This window comes from Lepidothrix coronata, unplaced genomic scaffold, assembly GCF_001604755.1.
Source record: "Lepidothrix coronata isolate B3197 unplaced genomic scaffold, Lepidothrix_coronata-1.0 Scaffold10, whole genome shotgun sequence".
Lineage (NCBI taxonomy): Eukaryota > Metazoa > Chordata > Aves > Passeriformes > Pipridae > Lepidothrix > Lepidothrix coronata.
Genome location: NW_016690190.1, coordinates 1304197 through 1320426, shown reverse-complemented (window position 1 = coordinate 1320426; position 16230 = coordinate 1304197). Strand labels below are relative to the sequence as shown.

Below are 16230 nucleotides of genomic sequence, written 5' to 3'. Positions count from 1 at the left end.
TAGCAAACTCAAGTAATTTGTTAAGAGTTATAAAAACGGTCTGTATTTCATGTTATATCCCACTTTGGCTCCAGAGTGTATGTCAAATTTTAAAAGTTTTATGGCATCAGCAACTAGTCAATTTGGTGTTTATAGTGTGTATCCTGTGAAGATTTTCAGATCTCGGGCTATTAAGACCCTTCAAAAATTAGTATTTTTGAATTTTTTTGCACAAATTTACTGATATGTGCAACTGCAAATACTGATCTTCTCATCAATGGAAGCCTAGAAATTCAGGCGCTCAGGTCAAAGCTTGGTTTGGCCAAAGTTATTGGCCAGTACACCATTTGCTATGAGTAAGCACTAACGATGCCTTTCTGAACACCATTATTATTCAGTAAAACAAATCCATTTCTCCATATAGTTTGTGACTGTGTTCATGGAGTATGCAACAGTGGAATTACAGGGGATGGAAGATGCACTTGCTTCTCTGGATACAAAGGGCTCAGCTGTGATCAGCGTAAGTAGATTGTTTCCTACGTAAGATGCATTCAACATCTCTGATACGGTTAGAATTGGTAAGGACAAATGTGAAATTAGTTTCAGGTTAGACACACAAGAGCAACCAAACATACACTAAACCTCAAACCCCGTCTGTAATTCCCATAACCGTCATCACCTCTTCAGTCAGCAGAAAAAAAAGATGACAGCAATGGGATCGATGGTGCCTGAATCAGGCAAACTTTGAAGTGGTTTGCTGCAGAATGCAGCACCTCCTGACACAGTGCGCGGGCATAGTTTAACCTATCACCCTCTGTTCCTCAGCGATAGCTGAATGTGAGGCCTTGCAGTGCCCTGCAAACTCCAGATGTACTGCCTCAGGTGAGGATGGAAGACGACTGGAATGCACGTGTCTGCCCAACTATCATGGGGACAGTACACGATGTGAACGTGAGTAATTTTCATGTCTACCCAGTTCTTCGAATACAACATCATTAGTATTATAATTCAGATATATGGAATGTGCTTTTGAGCCAAATCTCACCCTCTAATTTTTCATGGGTTCATATGCCAAAGCACGAACTAGACTCCTTCAGAATCACATCCATCCAATTGCTAACAAGTTTCCGCCCATGAAACCAGAATAAAGGTAGGAAACCCCCCTGAAATACATAGGGTGCATACGAGGTCATCAGTGCTTACAAATCTACTCCTGTCATATCTCTCTGCTTGCTAAAGTTCAGCCTCAAAGCTTGCTTCCATAAAAATCAACAACGGGGACCAAGGACTTATATTTACTGAACATCCATCATATAGCAGCTCAGCTCCATCACTGAGCATAAACTCTACAGAAAAGTAAGGCTCATTTTAGCTTTCCTATTTTTCATGAAATGAAGCTAAAGAATCTCAGCTAGAGGAAAAATCTGGGAGTCTTTATAGACTCCTCAACTTGCCATTGAATGCCCAAATTTACTGTATTATGAGTCCAGATTTTCCTTCTTCTACTTACATTACGTCTTACAGCACCAGCTCTTCCTTCTAGACCAATTGCAACAAAGAAAATTGCTTCATCTGACGCTGGAAGCACTATTTAGTAAATGTTGGCTTGGATCAGGCCACAAATGCAGTGCTTCTTGTTCTGTCTGGAAATACTTGCATTCAGTCCTCTCGGTCCTAACTACGGTGTCATCCTCTCTGCATAGGCTTGAACACCATCCAAGAGCAAGATATTAGCAGGTCATTCCTCAGGAAGTGTGAGGTTCTTCTAGTAGGCAGCACAGACAAGTAAGACACAAAGAAAATGCAGAAACCAACAGAGAAGCAGGATGTTACTATCTCTCCCTCTCTTGGGGTCTATATTGATGCAACCTGCATGGATGCTGATCCTCTGTCCCAGCACCTTTAGATAAGTGGTTTAAGACTGTGTTTTAAATTTGACTGGCTGGGAAGCACAGATCAAAGCTCCTCCAGAGAATCTAAGTATTTAAGTGAGGATAGTGGTGGCTGCCTCAGTCTCAGCTTGGAGGTGACACCGTTTATGCTTGATTTTGAGCATGTGAATATGTGAGTTTGATTTCACACTGGAACAGAAGAGGAGGCTTGAAAAAATGAAGCTGAGCATTGTCAACTCTCTCAGTCCCAGCTGAGAGGTAAGAAAGGGAAGAGAAGAGGGGAAAGCAGTGAGAAGCATCACTTTTCAGGTGAGTCCATGGCCTGCCATCTTCTAGCTACACTGTGCGCTTAACCATAACCTAAACTGGACAAAAAGGTGTACGAAGATGCTTTCCAAGCACTGCTTGATTTTGAAAAAGAACAAGCAATGCCATTGCCTCAAAAAAACGGTTCATGGAAATAACTAATGGTCTTCTAGTGCAGTCCTGAAAATAGAGCAGTGTTGAAGACTCGACCAAAGTACTTGCTGGCCAGTTTTCCATATAGCTGAACTGATGACATTATATTGTTTAATTACCAGAAAGAAAACAGTGAAGGCCTATTGTCTCGAGAAATATTTTCCAACTGATCTTACATGTGCTCAAAGCTTGTACAGACCTCGCACCACCTACCTGACCTTCTCTAGTTAAAATCCACTGCAAACAAGGAAATAGTTGTGATATTTTAATGAGCACGTTACAGGTTTTAATCTGTTTATAACTCAATTTGCCAAGTTAAGAGATCATTTCTGTTCAGAAGCAAACAGTTGGTTGCTATGTTAGCATTCCTCCCTTCTGCCTTCATGACGCCACCATACTTTGGACTTGGCTGTTATGAAAAGTTTAGTCTACCCAGGCTTTGTTTGGCATAGAGGTGCCCTGCTAAATCCTTGTCTTCAATTTGAGAACTGTGGGCAATAATTAATTTACCTCACTTCTTTTTTCACAAGCTATCAACCCATGTTCCAAAAAGGTCTGCGATCCCAATGCTGACTGTGTTTACCTCGGACCAAATCAGCACAAATGTACCTGTCAGGAAGGTTACAGAGGGGATGGTCAGATCTGCTTACCTGTAGACCCTTGCCAAGCAGCACACGGGAACTGCCCTGCACAGTCCACCATTTGCATCTATGACAGTCCAGGAAAGGTCAGTGTTAAAAGAGGGCCCTAGATGTTTCCTATGGCAACTGCCTAAGACAAATAATTTTGTCTCCAAAAAGGAACCATGCAGGTATGGAAACAGGTCTCAAGGAGATCAAACTCTATTCCTAGATTTGGCATAAGCCAAATTGATGAAGAGTGAGTCCCTTTAGCTCCCTTTTCAATTTATATATATCATGTTTCCCACTCTGAAAATGGGAATGGCAATGGTGTTCTTTTTTCTGAGAGTATTTTGGCTCTGATTTGCCTCCCAAAAAGGGAGGCATTGAAATTAATCTTCTCCCAGTTAAATTTTGTCTCTCTGACCACAGAGGGCTTGTAGGACTGGTACACAGGTACCACAGATACACACATGAAGTTAGTTTATTTAGGAAAGAAGTAATCTGGGTCTTTGGGAACAATCAATGAGTGGCACTTTATATAGACCACACATTATTCATGATGTTGAGAACTGGCTCAGATTTCGGTGTGTAAAACTCACATCATCAAAAAAGCAAGACTTGAGAAGACCATGCCAGGTTTGCTTGGAAACCCTGAAGAGTCAAAAAGGGACTCAATCACCCAGGGTCGTTCTGCAGTTCATGTTCATGTCTCAATGAGCTGCACATAGCTGACACCCACAGGCTGGTGTGTACAACAGCAGTGATGATACACCTCACTTGTTAATGGTGTGCTTGGGCACTCCTTTCGGGAAGCAGAGGGCTGTGGGCTGGAAAAGAGGTAAAAAAATTGACCAAGCCACACTGATTCTAAATGTTCTCTGGTCAGCAAAGGAAATCTACAGGGTTTTATCCGAAGAAAATTTATATGAGAGTCAGTAGTCTTCTGGAGTGGATAAAACCTGAAAATGAGCTGTATAAATATGGGTAAGCTTTACATTTGCATTTGAACTCACCAGGTGATTAACTAAGGCTCATTGTCTTCAAACTCTAGTTCCAGAAAGTGTGCTGAAAACCATAACTTGTGCATGGCTAATTTTTCTCTCCCCTCTCACATCCTTCTGATTTAGTCTCACTGTGAATGCAAGGAACATTATACAAATTTTGTACCTGGGAAAGGATGCAGCATGATGGACATCTGTGAAACAAACAACACCTGCCATAAAAGAGCTAAATGCTTAACAGTTGCACCAGGACAGATTACGTGAGTCTTTTTGCTTATTAAAGTTTCACATGGTTTCTCCCTCCTCCCCCAGTAATGGGTTGCTAAAACAAATGCAGTGGATGAACACCTCCTGAAGTTATCATTAATGGTCTCTTTATCAGGGGCAAATCACAAGATTTAATGGGGTTAGGGTCAGCCAATTAACATAGTGTTAGATTTCATCAGACCATTTGGTAATACCTGTTAAGTTTCATTTTTATAGCACTCAGAGGTCATTTCTACACTAGTAAATAAAAAGAACCAAAACCTCTTTTCTCTTTCTGAGGACAAGCAGCATTGTCTGTCTTACAGCTAAAGTCTCTTCCAAAACAGAGTAACTGCCTCCTGGCAGCAGTCCCTGGCACATGCTATCTCTTCGACTGTGCCCAGGCACTGCCTGGGAAAATGCTACTTGGTGTGGGCCAGAAACATGCCAGGCAGCATGCTAAAAATTAATCAGCATTAATTATCATGGAACAGTGCTGGAGCCCTGCCTCTTTTTAGAATACTAATACAGATACAACTAGGGAATCTGACCCCCATGCTGTGAAAGCAGCACCAAATTCAGAAGATTCCTCAATATCTCAAGTCAAGCAGGTGGGAAATCGCAAAATTTCTGGAAGAGTTTGTTTTCCTGTACAGAAGTATGCTACACAGATGTTAGGAAGAAATTCAATTTTTAACACTTAACATAACAAAGCTCTCTTTGTTAAGCCAATTCTCACAGAATTTGGCTTACATGTTTCTGTAGGCCAGTGATGGCAAGAACTGGGTATAAAGAGCTGTTCCTGAAATGTTAGTTTTCAGGAGCTGAGAGTTTGAATGCCAAAAACAAGACAGGCCATTAATTGTAGGTTAGGAATAAATTATCATATAGATCTGTAGACAGAAAGCATTCACTCAGGAGAGTATTTTTATTGCCAGTTCTTGTGTCATCAAGGAGCTTTCTCTTGCAGTGTAATATCTACATCACTTTTATGGAAGCTATTGTGCATTTCAAACAAATTTATCTAGAATATCCCCTAGTTCAGTTCTAGACCACAGTATACGACTTCAACTGCTCAGTGTATACTCATGTTATACTTAGAGCACTTGAGTTGAAACTTTAAAATAAAATTCCACATCACACAAATCAGGAGATTTTTTTCCTAATTAATCACTGTTTCACTGTTGCAACAGAATTTTCAAAAGCTGAGGAAGTTTTGAGAATTTCAGAATGGGAAAATGAAAAATTTTTGAGTGAGGGATGGAAAAAAATAATCCAAATGCTTTGCACATCATTCATTCAATGACACTTAATGGCAAAAACAAGTACAGAAGAATGGAGTGGGATCCAAATCAAAATAAACTACCTATTTGGCAAAAAAATTGAAACTGTATTGAATAGTTTCCAACTAAGGAAAATCCATTTATAAAAGAGGAAATTTACAAAGAAAAACATTGATTGGAAAATGTGGGCACAATAAATTAATTCTGATAAGTGACAGACTGTATTTTGACTGCATCCCAGATTTTAAATGTATTTGGGAGGGCTTTTTTTGTCGTTGTTTTTTTCCTTCTTCTAAAACACAAAACTGTAACAGAGGCCACAAAATTGCATTGCCTCCTTTCCATTGTTTTGCATTTTGATTTTATTAAGGATACAGTTGTGCTATTAGCTTTCCCCATATAGATAGTTCTACTTACTCCAGAATCAAATGACTTGTAAAGGAATAAATCTCTCATACAGGCAAAGATTGAAAAAAGACAAACGTTTAGTTTGTGAATATAACATAGGGACTTCCTCAACAGTCAAAATCTCCTCTGTTTTATGTTCCCACATACATCTTTCCTGAGTGAGTACTGACACTTTTCTATAGCACTACTTCAGCACAGTAATCATGTTCAGCCTTACCCAGAAGCTACGAAGCTTCAGCCAGTGCAGAATTACACTGCATATTAGATCATAACCTCTCTGGTTTCTGAGGAGAAATGCCTTTCCATCGCTTAAATGCTATTATTTTCTTTCTCAATCCCATTCTTATTTTTACTCTATGTCTTCAATGCAGAAATTAGTAGCTTCATAAACCAAAACTCTATCATAGAGGTTTAGTAAAATGGAGACAGAAAGCTGATGTTTCCTCTTATAGTGAGATAAAAGTTTTCTTCCCTGTTCTCTGAGCAAGCTGAAATAGTAATGGTTTCCATCTTTTTCAGTCCTGCCTATACTGTCTGTGCAGCATACCATGAAAACATCAAACAGCTAAGCTTAGGTAGTCCAGTAGAGTTTGTTGTAAAGCTGCACCCAGCCCATACACCATGCAACCAAAGCAATACCCGTAAATCCATATGCACTATGAGTTGCAAAGCAGTTTCTCCAGACAAAGCTAAGACAAAACAGATCTAGTCATTCACCCAGCTGGTCTTTCCCAAACCCTGCCACACAGAGTAAATTACCTCATCAGATAAATTACTTCATCAGAAGGGGTGATGGGTTCAATCCCGTGCAATAGGTGCTAACCTGTAATTGCTAAATGCTTTCCTTCAGCATACAAATCCAAACTATGTTGCTTGGATGCCCACTCAGTTATAAGCAGTATTGTCCTCAGAAGGGAAGTTTCAAACTAGGTAGGTACTTCTGCAGTTCATTGTGACCCTGGAAATGATAGCCAAAAAAATTTACTCTGTTTAACCACCTGCTTCTTTATGGACATTTGATGAAAAAGAGAAGAGAGCTTTATTTTTAAACCTTAATCTGATTTGTGCAATATTTCAAGGGTAGTTCCTTTTTTCTACTAAACTATTTCTCAGCTCCTTTGAATGCTCAGGTTTTTTCTTCTCTGTTCAGAAGTGGAAGGGGGCTGTCAACATCAATACAGCAATGTTTACCCCACCAGAAGAAAGGGATCAGCTCCCAAGGAACAGATGCTCCTCTATCCCATCCCTAAACCTTCCATCTGGGCTCCACAGTCATACTCTCTCTGCACAAGAGATGCCCTTAAAACAAAGAGGACTCACCATCAGAATCACATTCTAAAAATTTAAGATGCTTTTAGACTGCCCTTTTTACCCAGGATCAGAAAGAATCAAAGCTTGAGCCTCTTATCCCAAAATGCAGCACCTCTCTGAGACTGTATGCAGCTCCCCAGATTGCAGGGACTCTGGGGATTTTCAAATACTATTGCTATCTCTAGAGATACAGCTACAGCAGAGACCATATGTGGCAAACAGGAGAGGGTTCAGCATCGGGTTGATACTGCTGTGGGGCAGATGTGAGTGGCAGATGTGTATTTCTAACAACCAGCACATGCAAATTATTAGGCCATTAGTTATATAAAGAACATTTTTTGCTCACACAAAGTAATGTTCCTTCTCTAATGATGCCATTAGAAAAAATATCCAGAGAGATGAATCATTATGGATAGGGCTTATATGAATACTGAACGCACTGCAGACTTAATTAGGAAAGGCACAATTAAAAGCCAGAGTTTGACAACACATACCATATAGCTGTTCAGCTTCCTAAATATAGTTAGGGTTTTGTTCTGTGTGTGTGTTGATGTGTGCCTGCTTTAATTTTAGCACTAAGGATGAGTAAATGACTGAGGTGACAGCTCTAGCCAGTCTCCCAAGTGCAGGCAAGGAGGGGCTGATTTCCTGAAGACTGCAACAGAAGGAACTCAGGTTGGCAAAATCGGCAGGCATCAATGACCCCTCACGTTGACAAGGCTTGAAGAGTTCAGATGTTTTAGAAAGTATTAACCACCTCTCCTGGAGAACAATCAGGCTGACACAAGGTCAAGGCACACCAAAGACCTAGTTGCTTTTCAAAATGCACAACCATTTGTACCCACCAGCACCTTATAGCAAGCATATGTCAATCACATTGACAACCAACGATTTCTTCCCCACCTCTCTCATGAAGCTGAGGTCTTTCATGGCCACAATATTGCATTTCCATAAGGAGTGTTCCCTCCCTTATAGGACAGAAAATGTAAGGCTGATGCTTGTGGTGGTTCTTTCATAAGTTTCCTTTACATTTTGCCTTGACTGCAGCACACTACTTCAAATGTAGTGGACATTGAGCCCATCTTGAGGCATTGCCTGCCCATCTCTTGAGCACTGCAACCTGAATTTGTTTTAGACATCCATAGTACTGGGTCAGGCATTCTTCACTGGTATCTCTCACAGGCTGGAATGCCCAGGCGACAGCCAAGGTGTTACATATGAGATGTTATTTCCAGTACAGAGACAGCAACAACACAACGTATACATCTAAAAAAGCATGGGATTCTGTGCTTCAACAGCTTCAGGGAAAAAGATAATGTTGAAAGTACAAGTATTATTGCCAAAATCATTGCATTTCTTAAATGGCAGGGTAACAAACCACAACTTTACTTTGTTGAAAGGACTGACAGCCTTGTCTGCTTTTTCTACAAGACCCATACAGCTATTGCAAGGACTGATGAGCTGCCATCTCCCCCTTTAACTACCATTAATCCTGCAAAATCCCACATCATGACTGAGGTCTTCACAAAACAGCCTCTCCGCTGCCAAGGTAGCACCCTACACATTTATTCTGTGCCCACTCCTCGCCCACAAACAGGCAGGTTCAGTAGCTTTCTGGGCTCCAGCAATCACAACATTTTGGGACCAGAGGCTGCACTGCAGCCAGGGACGTCAAATAGCCCCTGTTCAAAGGAGTCCAGCAAGACAGACACTGCTCCCTCCTGGCCCAGCTGACAGGACAACATCATGACAGGAGAACAGGCAAGAAGCCATCAGGCTGCCCTGCACAGTGACATACTTCACAGCATGCAGAAGCAAAGATTAAACTAAAATGCATTGGTGCTCCCTGAAAATGTCTTCAGAGAAGCAATAGGTAACACCTGGTGCCAGTTTATTATGACACTACAAGGCACCAGCACACAGCTAAAGTCACAATCTCTTCACAGGTGTACATGCCAGGGGGGCTCTGTGGGGAATGGTTTTGTGTGCTATGGAAACATCATGGAGCGCCTCCAAGACCTGAATGCAGAAGTGGGAGGACGGTGGCAAGGCAAGCTGACATCCACCCTATCGCTTCTGGGTAAGTAACCATACTCAGGCAGCTCCTGCCCAGTGGGTTGATCTTGCCCTGTCTTCCCCAAGCCCCCCTGCCATAGGAAGGTGCCACAAACAGCATGGCAGAGAGTGCATGTGACTCACTGCAAAGTCCTCAGACCATGTAAAGCTGCTTTGCTCATCACACCACACAGTGTGCAAGAACTTCCAAGCAGGAATGCTAAAGTTGTTTCCTTAATCCCTCACACATCATTTAATATCACCAGTGGATTTTGTCCCGTAGTGTAATAAGTGGGATCATCCCACTTCTTCTTCTTCCCTGCCCCCATTGATTTGGACAATTGAGATTAGATCTAGAACAACACACAGTAGTCCACCAAAACCACTGTCATTCCCAGCTGGGTCTCTCTTCCCCAGTCCCTAGCCATCAGCAGCAGCATTGCTTTCACCAGGTAAGAGGCTGAAGGCAAGATGATGGGACTGATCCATCCATTGTCTCCATCAACCTTAGGACCCCCCCAGCAGAGCACCTCAGCCATAGCTGGGTGGTCTCCACATTCCAAACTGCCTGAAGAGGTGAGATGGAGCCCCTATCAGGGCTTACAGCTTCCAGCTCTTCATAGTTACTACAGTCACCTAGTGAAGTGAACAGCATAACTACCTTCATCATCCTCTGTTTCATGGCCAAAAATTTGAGCTATGAACAAACACTGCTAAAACCGAGCTGGATCTTTGAGTTAAACTTGTAAATATGAAAAAGAAAATCTTCTGTTTAATATAATTTGTTCAGTCCTTTTCACAGAGCCCAGCAATTAAAATGAAGAGTATTAATACCTAACCAGAAGGGAATGAGAATCCCCCATAGCTGGCCAAGGGCAAAACCTGGCAGTGACCTTCACATTCAGCACTGAAGACCAATACCCGTTGCCTCAGCACTGAGCGCTCAGCTGCAGTTTCTTTGTGTATTTCTCCTTATGTGTTTGAAAAATGCCCAATGTGCTGAGTACCACCATTTGTTAACAATCCAGATTTTTTGTTCTTTGGTTGTGTTTTGGACATAAATATGCTGTATGATTTACTAGCTAGAAGCTACAAAGACACATTAACCACACAGGTTATCTTACATTACATTCATTACACACTGGTGTCTTTCAAAAGCTAAGAATATACAGATGTTTTGTAAAATAGCCTATTAATTTTGAGATACAACACACCTGTAATGACTGTAAATATTTCTTCAGTTCTGATTTTATACCTCTAGAAAAAGAGCTGAATATTAGAAATATTTAATGCTTTCAGCTGTAGAACCAGTGGTCTCATGCTGCTGTCTTGGACACAGAAAAAGCTGCTGAGTAGTAAATGAACTCTAATTAACTTTCGGTGCATCAGTTTTGATTACCAGTTTTGTGTTTGCTGATATTTGCACTACCAGCAGGTTATCCCTCACCCTATGGAGACTGAATTGATTTAAAGCAGAAGGCTGTCTTCCTGTAAGGACACATCTCCAAAGAAACTATTGATTTCACGTTCATTGCCCTGGCCTGCATGCCACAGAAGCATTCTGAATGTTCTGCCTCATCCTGTGTCAAATATGCAGCAGCACCTGGGTTTCACATCCCTTCTGTCTCTCATCTTTTAACAACTTGGATTCAGAATCTTAAATTAACATTTAATAACCACAGACAGTATTCTTTCTTATTCTGCCCTTGCATACTTTGCATAGTCCCTTTGTCCAATGAGCTTTTTGATACGCATTTAAACTTTTTTATTTCCTCTTCTCATAAGAAAATACCTACGAATGGCCGCTGAGCACTCTGGGACCATTTACTGTGCTTGTACCAACAAACAAGGGGCTCAAAGGTACAAATGTAAGTAAGTAAGATAAAGAGATTTACATTAGGGGGAAATTTGGCTCCTTCAGAAATCTCTCATCTGTGTTGTAAGTGTTTTGATTGAAAAGATACAGAAGAACTCTTTGCTCTAGTACACTTCTGGACACATTTATATCTAGGGGCCAGAGATTGTATTGTTCCTACTTGAAAGAAAAACAAAATAATTTGGTGAGTTAGGGTAAAACACTCTCATGCTTCAAGTTTTGGACTGTCTTACATGTCTATGATCAAAGTCTTTTCACTTGGTTGAGACAGGGGCTGAATTAAGATCTGAACTGCCAGCAGGGAGGCCTGAAGGTCACCTTTTACATAAGGGGGATACAAAAAATAATAGCTTTAGTGAGAAAAAAGAAGAGGAGGCTGAAATGTAAGTAGTCAGCATCCATTACCTTCCACTGACATCAGGACAATTCTGGAGACACTTATTGCTCATACAGGGACATAAGGGTGTAATGTGAGCTGAACTGAAACCAAGAGAAGTCTCCATTCAGATTCCATCACCTGACTTCAGAGGAAAACACATAATTTCAGAATGTAACAGCTGGAGAGGACAAAAAAGCATTCACCTTGACTTTTTTTTTTGATGAATCCTACATTGAAATGCATCTCTGTTTCTCTGCTTTTCTAGATAAAGGATCTTCTGAATAATAAACAGAAAGCCCAGTACTTCACTAAACTCCATGTTATTGCTGGTCAACTTAACACAAGTAGCTTGAATAATACCAGTGTAATATATACTTTGACTGGGAAGTCAGGAGAGATATCAAAGGGAGAAAAGGTAAGTGGCCTTTCAGCCTCCCACAGCAAGAATACTGCTCTCTGCTCCCTCGAAAAGGCGTAGGAAAGTTCCCTCTGCAGTGAGACATCAAGTGGAAGATAACTGTTGGATTATGAAAAGGCACAGCTGTGGCCATGCATTACAAGGACTTCAAGTAAAACCTGAAATCTTGCTAGCATCAAAGATCCCACTAAAACCAGCAAAAACAAAAATTACCTTTGGACATGTCTCACTGCTGAGTGACATAGCAGACTAAGACAGACTGCTCTAAAACTGTTTGCTAAAAGGAAGTCATCTTAAATCTGCAGGCATGACCAATGAGGGAGGTGAGGGAGGAAGGGGAGGAGGAGCATTAAGAGAGCCCAAATGAAAGAAGAAGTGGCATGGGGAGGGAGAAGCCCAGCGTTTGTGCTGGAAACCTGTGTATACTGTTTACATGGAGCAAATACTGACTGCACTGCAGAACCCACCTCCCACTGAGCATCAGCAGCCTTCAAATGATGTAGGAAATAGAAGTGTTTAGCTTAAATAGAATGCACATGGCAATTAACCATGAAAAATGAATAGTAGAGTTCATCATTAGCCCAGCTCATCTGATGTCAATAAACATCAGGGCAGTGTGATGTCACAGTTCAAAAAATTTGTTTTCTGCGGATAATATACTAGATTTTATAATCTAGAATTATTGTTCTTGGCCCATTAAGTGTCTCTTAATGCCTTGGGCCTATGTGGAGGCTGAAATAAAGTACTTCTCATGTTTTGCAGTAGATCGGTGGCATCTGAGAAGAGAGATCTATTTTTTGTCTTCGATGAGTACACACTCCATTTGTAACAGGGAAATACCTTTGCTGTCTGAGCCCTGTTTTTTTCCTGCAGGCTTCAGTACAGTGCAGAATCAGCAACATTTTATTATTTTAAATATACATATAAGGAAATGGGTTGTAGTCCCTTGAGATTACAGGAGCTGAGTTTTTCAGTACAATGACATTTTAAATCATTTCCTGGCAGATTTTTATTAGTAGCAGTCATCAGAGCCCTTTCAGGTACACTGCTTTCACCACAGGACCTGTCCCTGTTTGTCTTCTGAACATGATCCTGATCCAAAGACAAAGGAATTTTTTCCATTTCCTTGATAAACATTGGAAGCAGTCTTTAGCCTCCCCAGATTTAAATTTCTCAGGTGTTGGCAATATAATGGGATCTTAGGCTGCATTCAACATGTGTACTCGCTCTGTTGTCATTTTGTAATAAAAAATTCATTATCCATTGCCTGCTTCTTTCAGGATAATCAATTAAGAATAAGAATCCAAGGAGGAAGGAGGAAAGGGAAACTTTTGCAGGGAAATATTATTGCTTCCAATGGAATTTTGCACATTATTGACAAAGCCATGGACAATGTGGAGCCAACATTTGAAAGCAGCAAAGAGGTGAGCAATAAGTTATATACATGCAATGGTAAACTTCCTCTTAAAATAGTTTCACATTGATTGAATGCAAAGGAGGATGACTGACAGCAACTAAACAAACTCTACTGAGCCATCATGCTTCAGCTCAGCAAAGCAACGTTCAAACTGAAAGGTAATGACACACTTTCCACAGCAAACAGACATATGCTCTTCTGCCAGACTACTTCATGGAGGATTTGGACTCACTGCATTTGAATGGTTCTTTGGAAAACTGGCAGTTATAATCAGTGAATTTCACTGAATTCCTGAAAAGCATACTAAAAGAAGGGACATCTGAACAGATATCAAGCAAGATTTGTATTTAAAGTTGCAATTCCTCCCCCCAAAAGGCTAATATTATAAAACCCTGTGATTTTGGATGCTTTGGGATTTTGGTGACGTGCTTATCATACTTCCTTAAAAGTTCACTTCTTTATATGATGTTTTTGCAAATATTTTATTCCTCCACCCTTTCACACTGGGAATGGAGATAATAACCCTTTCCCCATATGCATACTGTTTTTTCTGTGGCTACACAGGCCAATGACAAACTCTTACTATATTCCACTATAGCACCAAGACAAGCCATTTCCAGGCACCACCAGTCACCCAAATAAAAAGGAAACCAAAATGTATTCAATCTGTAATAACTGAGACTTGCGCAGTAACTCAAGAAGTGTCTTATAAGAACTGGCATTTATTCCATGTCCCCAACTAAAACAAATCTTATTTCAGGAAACCATAATGTCAGTACTTCAACATAATGGAAGATACAGCCAATTTACATCTTTGATAGAGGTAAGGATACAGAAAAGCAATTACATAAAGCTATTTCAGCTGTTATTCAATATTAATATTTCACTTTCATTTTTAAACCAAAACAGAAAACTGGCCTGGGAATGGATTTGCAGCAGGACAACAGGCTTTACACAGTCTTTGTTCCAAGTAATGAGGCTTTGAATAATATGAAAGCTGAGGTTCTGGATTACCTGCTTTCTGCACAGGTATAATCTTTCTATAACGCAAATCTTTCTCAGATAGGAGATGCATACATATGTTGTCCAGTGTTCGTCTAAACTAAGCTCCTATGACCAAGGTTTAAAGCCATTTCTAACAATTAAAAGATCACGACAGCAGCTAGAGGGGAAGGGGATTTGGAGTCTCCCATCACATATAACGACAATGATCCTCCACACCAGGCCCCCAGTCCTCTGCTCTTGCCCAGACAGCCACAGAGCAAAGCCCCAAACCCTCTCCTGAAAGGTGTGACCATTGGTGGGAACAGTCAAGATGCCACAAGGGCCCCACTGCATGGATACGCTGCTGGTGGGTTCTCAGGAGGTGGATATTGGTGTCCTGTCCCCCGGACACCTCCTGCCTCTCCCAAAACACATGCAAGTCATGGAAGGCCCATGTCAAAATAATAGGTAGGAGTGAGGACATGGAATGTCAGGGTGCATGCCACAAGCTGAGCACCACCACTGACAAGGGGTTTCTCGTGCACCTGCCAGTGGTGCTGTTCTCTTCACCATGGCCTCTCAACAGGTCAGGCTGGGTTTGTGTGACCCTGTTTGGGGTAAAACAGCCTCTTTTCTGCATTGGCAGGGTTCATGGAAGCTGCTGGAGCTCATCCGATACCACATTGTCTCCAATACTGAGGTGAGCGCAGCTGCTTTACTGACCCAGAGTGTAAGAGCAAGAAACACTGTCAGGGGGTACTGTCAGGACTGCAGGCACGAATGGCAGGAAAAGTACTTACTGCCATCGAAATCAAGCTCTCTCTGAGCCTATTCTGATAAAATTAGTCTTCTGTTTTTCAAACTCTAAGCGAGCCCCCCATTTTTCCCAGGTGGAAGTTCGTCCCCACCTCAGTCACTGTCATGGGGGAGGAAGGAAAGAAGTGATTTTATTTTTACTGAAAGGTCCCACTCAGAGCATCTGAGGTGGAGGCCACTCCCAGCACAGACCAGGATCAGAGGGAACAGAGACATGAGATCCTCTCGTGCAAGTGTACCTTCATGGGATACCAGCACTGCCATTTCTACAGTGGTCTGTGGATGCAAAGAGGGCTATTTTTAGGGAGAAGAGTTAACTCTATTTAGACTGGTTGCTATAATTAGAAGAAAAATTAATATTTGTTTGAGCACCAAGCTCTTCACACACAGCAACCAGCAAGCTCAGTCATAATTTAATGACACTAACTTTGTTATACAAGCAGGTTAGTCAATGCAAGGCTGCCCACATTGATAAGAGTCATTTCCTCACCCCAAAGAAGGTCTTTCTGAATTTGAAAAAAGTAATGTTTTTACATTTCTTTCAATCAATTTATATTCATTTCAGCTCGAGGTTGCCAGCCTTGTCTCAATAGAGCACATCAGAAGCATGGCAAAGCAGTTCATTTACTTTAACAGGACCAGCACTGTAAGTCACAGCTTTCACCTGGAACAACTCACTCTGACTGAGGAAACTGTTCACATGCAGGGGGAATAAAAGAAGGGGGAAGGGGGGACGTTAGCAGAGGAATTTCTTGCTACAATGAGGCAGAAATTTTCAACTTGCCACTCCTACCTGCTGTTACCATTAGTAATATAAAGGATGCAGAGGAAATGACTGGTATATAAGGACAGCCTGCAGGGTTTTTTCCCCTTATGATTAGCCCCAGTCTAGGAATGGTCCTCATTTATGCTCTGCATAATTTTTTAAAAAAATTTAAAATCTACTTAAAATATTTTAAATCATTCTGTTACATGTTTTAGTTATTTTAAACACTTCTCAGTGCACACAAAGATATTCTTTAATTCTCTTTACTGTTAGAGTTTCTGATTCTGAGGTACCCAGTGAATACATTTTTAAAGATA

General features: G+C 41.1%; 1 protein-coding gene across 3 annotated transcripts in view; it reads left to right on the top strand.

Annotated features, from left to right (window-relative positions):
• STAB2 (stabilin 2) overlaps positions 1-16230 on the top strand; it is an 81756-nt gene that overhangs the window by 10929 nt on the left and 54597 nt on the right. For all 3 annotated transcript variants that reach the window (XM_017804754.1, XM_017804755.1, XM_017804753.1), the window contains exons 6-17: positions 404-499; positions 805-930; positions 2861-3057; positions 4081-4214; positions 9149-9282; positions 11043-11125; positions 11778-11927; positions 13211-13354; positions 14108-14170; positions 14257-14376; positions 14978-15031; positions 15713-15793. In XM_017804754.1, coding sequence (XP_017660243.1) covers positions 404-499; positions 805-930; positions 2861-3057; positions 4081-4214; positions 9149-9282; positions 11043-11125; positions 11778-11927; positions 13211-13354; positions 14108-14170; positions 14257-14376; positions 14978-15031; positions 15713-15793 — 1382 coding nt within the window. The remainder of the gene's footprint in view (positions 1-403; positions 500-804; positions 931-2860; positions 3058-4080; positions 4215-9148; positions 9283-11042; positions 11126-11777; positions 11928-13210; positions 13355-14107; positions 14171-14256; positions 14377-14977; positions 15032-15712; positions 15794-16230) is intronic.